Consider the following 4851-nt stretch of genomic DNA (forward strand, 5'->3'; position numbering starts at 1 on the left):
TAAATTAAGTTGTATATTCTCATATGAATAAAGAAGTTAAACAAGAAAACGAATGTAAGGGAAAAAATAATGAAGAGGAGAGAGAGAGAGAGAGAGAGAGAGAGAGAGAGAGAGAGAGAGGAGAGCACGCGACAGAAGAAAGGACGACAGGTTAATCTGAAAAAGTTCATTGTATGTTACTGACTGCTTAACAGCTCTCCTTGGGCTGGACCGAAGGATTAGATTTTTTACGAGGCTAAGAACCAACTATTTTCTTAGCAATGGGACCTGCAGCTTATTGTGGGATCCGAATCGCTTTATGTAGAGAAATTAATTTCTAATCACCAGAGATAAATTCCTCCGATTCAGCAGTGCGCGGCCGCGGGAACCGAACTCTGGATACCACATTGCTAGTCAAGTACGGAACCCACTCGGCCAGTGAGAATCCAACAAAGCAATTCGGCTTTGCCAGATGGGAAGAGGCTTTATGATGAATAAGGGCGTGGATGAAGCAAAGTACAAAGAACTCGACGGTCAAATAAGGAGAAAATACAATGATACAGAATAAAGTTTAGAAAAGAAAGTGGAACCATAGACGATCTTAGAGAACGAAATCAACAACAATGAGAGAGATGATGAGAAATGATCATCTTAAGGAAGCTGAAAAGTGGTTAGGAATTGGGTAAATAGCGTAATGGACAATTGCATTTATGACACAATGACTTACCAAAGCAAATCATGAAGTCTCTGTTTGTGACATCACTCAGAAATAGAAGTCTTGAACAGCCGCCCTCTCGTTTCTGAGCTTGAAAGTCTTTTTGAGAGTGGCTATTTACAAGTTCCGGGAGATCAAATGAAGATAGACTGAGATAGGGATAAACAGTAAAATGCCAGATAGAATAGGGCTAAGATCATGAGAATTACAGAAGACTTGTTTTTGGGTCAAAAGTAACATTTAAGATTGACGACGAGAACAGTGAGGGGGTTGGGGGGGCCGTATGGGGGAGTGGGGTCTGAACGAGTGCGTCGTGTTGTGCCCCTGAATTATTTTCACACTGTCGTGAATTTCTAAAGAATACCTTAGAACATAAATTCTTTCAAACCTGAACCCATCACATCACAGCGAAATCAACAGTCAATTTTACACAAGTCCTGTATGTATGTTTCCATTTAGCTTCCAATTGTATCGGAATATAGTTGGACTATCACATTTCTAACCAACACAACCTTGTTAGACTCTTAGTAATGTAACATCAAAATTAAGAGAAATTGGGTCATATCCAAAGAAGCTAAAAGTTAATGTATTTTATAATTTTGACATTATGACACAGTCATGTAATGGATATGTGGCACTGAATGTACAAGGCTACTCAATTATTTTTTTTCTAAAGATAATAATACAAAAAAACAAAAACGTAAAATTTTCTTAAAAATCGTCACCATACCAAACATTGTTCTCAAAACAGTAAATATGAAGGAAAACTATAATTACATGCTAGTTCCATTAAAATAAGTTTCATTTTATATTATAAAGTCATAAAAGTTTTACGTGAATTTCACTGTGTAAATATAATGAATTAAATATTGTTTTGCCATTCCGACAAAAAGAGATTATGATGAGCGTGTCTGTTTCGAATGATCCTGTGCGATATTTGTCTTCAAAGGCGGCGGTTGCTATTCTATTGTGCTATTTTACATTTTAAAGGAAAGACAGTACGGAAATCCCAAAAACATTTCACTGGATTTAATCTGAAATTGATTTGCAAACTAAATCCTTTTGAGAGCACACCAATGTAACTTCGAATTCGTTAGAGCTGTGTCCTTTGGTATCATTTATTTCCAAGATATACGGAGATAGCAAGACCAGCCATTAACGGGGAGCCAAGGAAGAGCAGGAGCTGAATACCTCAACTACGAGAGGAATCCAGGACACCTATTTATACTAGTCGTCCCAGAGGTCTTCTATATTATATCAAAGAAGAGAAACATTCCCCTAACCTTCAGTTAGAAGAATGATTTGCCTTTCCCTCTTTATAAAACATTACAACAGTCAAAACACCCCGATTCCAATTCTGCTGTTCATATTCTCCACAAATATTCAGGTTCTCTACTTAAAATCAAAATCAGATCATCTCTATAATACTTGGGTGTACAAGTGCATAACTTACAAACATTCATATACATATATATATATATATATATATATATATATATATATATATATATATATATATATGTGTGTGTGTGTATATATATAGTCTATATATATATTCATAATATATATATATATATATATATATATATATATATATATATATGTATATATATACTATATGTATGTATGTATGTATGTATGTACTATGTATGTATATATATACACGTGTCTGCATATATATATAAAAAATATAATAACTTTGTTATAATTTTGATCGGAGGATTTGTACACGAGAAAAGTAACCGGTTGTTGTGCAAACTTTCTCGCATTTAGTCTAAGGCGTTTAAACACAAAAAGCTATTGTATATATGCTATCTATATATATGTATACATATGAATATATAGATACTTATATAGATAGATAGAGAGATTGACAGATAAACAAAGTATAAGACCATAAGAAAGTGAACCAGAACTACAATATATATATATATATATATATATATATATATATATATATATATATATATATATATATATATATATTATAATTCTAGAATACTTTTTCGTTACTTGAATGCTGATTAAAGAGAGGGCCTTACCGAGTATCCTCCGCAGAAGAGCTGGTGGTCGTTGTAGTGGGTGGGGGTGTCGAAGCCCAACCTCCACATGGTTGATCTTGCTGGGGGGTCCACAAGGCGACCGTGTCCACTGACGCTTGACGCCAGAAGTGCAAATAATAAAACGCCAGTCAAATAATGTTCAGATTTTTCTGACATCACGGATAGACTTTTATCACTTGCAAAATAAACTTGAATGCTCAGTTCGGGAGCGCTTATAATCCTTGCCTGTCTAATTATCTTCTGTTGCTTGGAGAAATCATTTCATCCTGCAAAGATTTCGAATCGACGATATTCGCGTTAGCATTCTCAATGCTGGTCTATTTCTTTTCCCGAAAAGTCCCGGGGGTTAGTCTGATAACCCAAGGGTTGCCCTTAGTCCTAACAAAAGCTGGGCGCCATCTCCTGTAGAAGCAAGGGGCTGCTGCCTCTTGTCTTGCACAGTGACAGAAGCAAAAAGTGGATGTACGTATGTATGTATAGGTGGAGAGAGGACGGAGAGCACGCGCCAACTATGACCACGTGGATAAGCGCGCGTGCCTTTTATACTGCAATTACCTTCTTTTCCCGCCCACTCCTGCAAGGGGCGGCAACTATGAAGCAATAAACCGATAACTATGAAGTAATAAACCGATGCTCCTCCGTAACCTTAGAATACAGAGAAGTCGGGGATTTTCTGTCATGCAGTGGGCTAGCAGTAATAATGAATATTTGCTTAGTAATGATGACTATATTTCTGACTTTTTTACGGCACTCATTGCGAGAGCCATCCGAATTCCTCGGGAAATTCGCAGCAAGGTGAAATTTTCTACCACTCAAAGTGTTAGTCTTAGAATTGACTTCAACTCACCTGTATACTGATGGCGCTGATTCAAGCTGGTCACGTGCGCGGGCATTGTTGTATTTCACGAGAGATCTGGAGAAGCGAAGCATTGTTCAGGTGAAAGTGCACTGTGCCTGTGTGCACTGCTACGAGTAAATCAATATTTCCATACAGAGAGGATGCCTTGGCACTACGATTATGATGAGAATAATGAGCGTGCAAAATAATGTATCAGACTAGCTTGCTTTTCGAGTCTTAGGTTACAACGTATTGTTGTTTTGGATAGAAAGGCTCGTAAAATCTGCCCGGGCCGCCAGAAATTGGCCATTCAACTCCAATTCTTGGAGTTATTGCTCATGGGAAAACCTCATCTTCTCGCAGACGTCGTAAGGCGTCTTTTTGGCACGCTGTGGAGATCTGGAAGAAATGAAATCAAGATGAAATTACCTTACTTTCACTAAATCTCTCTCATCTTTATTCGAAAGCTGCGTTTTCTTAGAAATGTCTGGATAAATTGCCAGGTTTTCCCTCTTTAAACTGCAGAACTAATCGAATGTGTTACGTTTGATTGCAGTTTGTAAGAGACAATCGCATCAGACTGCGATTATCCAGATCTACCTGTATGAACTTCACTATGCGCTGTTCGTGTGATGTCACTCGATTATGACCTGTCCATGTGGTGTCACTCGAAAACCTTCACGCAGAAGATCATGAAATAAAGACGAAACAGCATTTATTCATATATAAAGTTTATTTTTTCAAGCGCCAATTGCTCAAGAAGAAGAGACTAACAAAAGCTTCGTCAATATAAAGGGATGGTTTCTGACAGATTTTTGTATTGTATTTTCCCTTATGTACAGAGGATTGGTTGGTTATCTGGCTATTTATTGAGTCAAATGATGCAACTTTGTCTGAAAATTTGCCCCTAAATTGTTTAGGATGTCTCGTAGATTGACTTATTCTTCTGCTGGTACGGAAAATATGATGCAAAAGGAGTGTCGTGGTGTTGTTCCATGCAGCAGTCTAGTGCACTTCCTTTGCTAAACCTACCTAATATATATTTCACCATTGTCATGAATAAAAATCTCAGGTCAGACGAGAAAATACAAAAAGGATTCACATAAATGTGGAAGACGTTGACTCTGAGATGAACTGCATTCGAGATGAGCTAAAACGTTGTTGTGAAATATAGCAAATGAATGACTGACTGCGACTTTCAAGGCTTCCTGTCAAGGGCAAAGTTACGGACTCATTAAAAGTTTAAGTCATTTAAA

General features: G+C 37.2%; 1 protein-coding gene across 1 annotated transcript in view; it reads right to left on the reverse strand.

Annotated features, from left to right (window-relative positions):
• LOC135225000 (uncharacterized) overlaps positions 1 to 3250 on the reverse strand; it is a 37778-nt gene extending 34528 nt beyond the window's left edge. Inside the window, exon 1 of the mRNA XM_064264290.1 lies at positions 2737 to 3250. Coding sequence (XP_064120360.1) covers positions 2737 to 2913 — 177 coding nt within the window. The 5' untranslated portion in view covers positions 2914 to 3250. The remainder of the gene's footprint in view (positions 1 to 2736) is intronic.
• Between the last annotated feature and the right edge of the window lie 1601 nt (positions 3251 to 4851).

The sequence above is a fragment of the Macrobrachium nipponense genome, chromosome 12, assembly GCF_015104395.2.
Source record: "Macrobrachium nipponense isolate FS-2020 chromosome 12, ASM1510439v2, whole genome shotgun sequence".
Lineage (NCBI taxonomy): Eukaryota > Metazoa > Arthropoda > Malacostraca > Decapoda > Palaemonidae > Macrobrachium > Macrobrachium nipponense.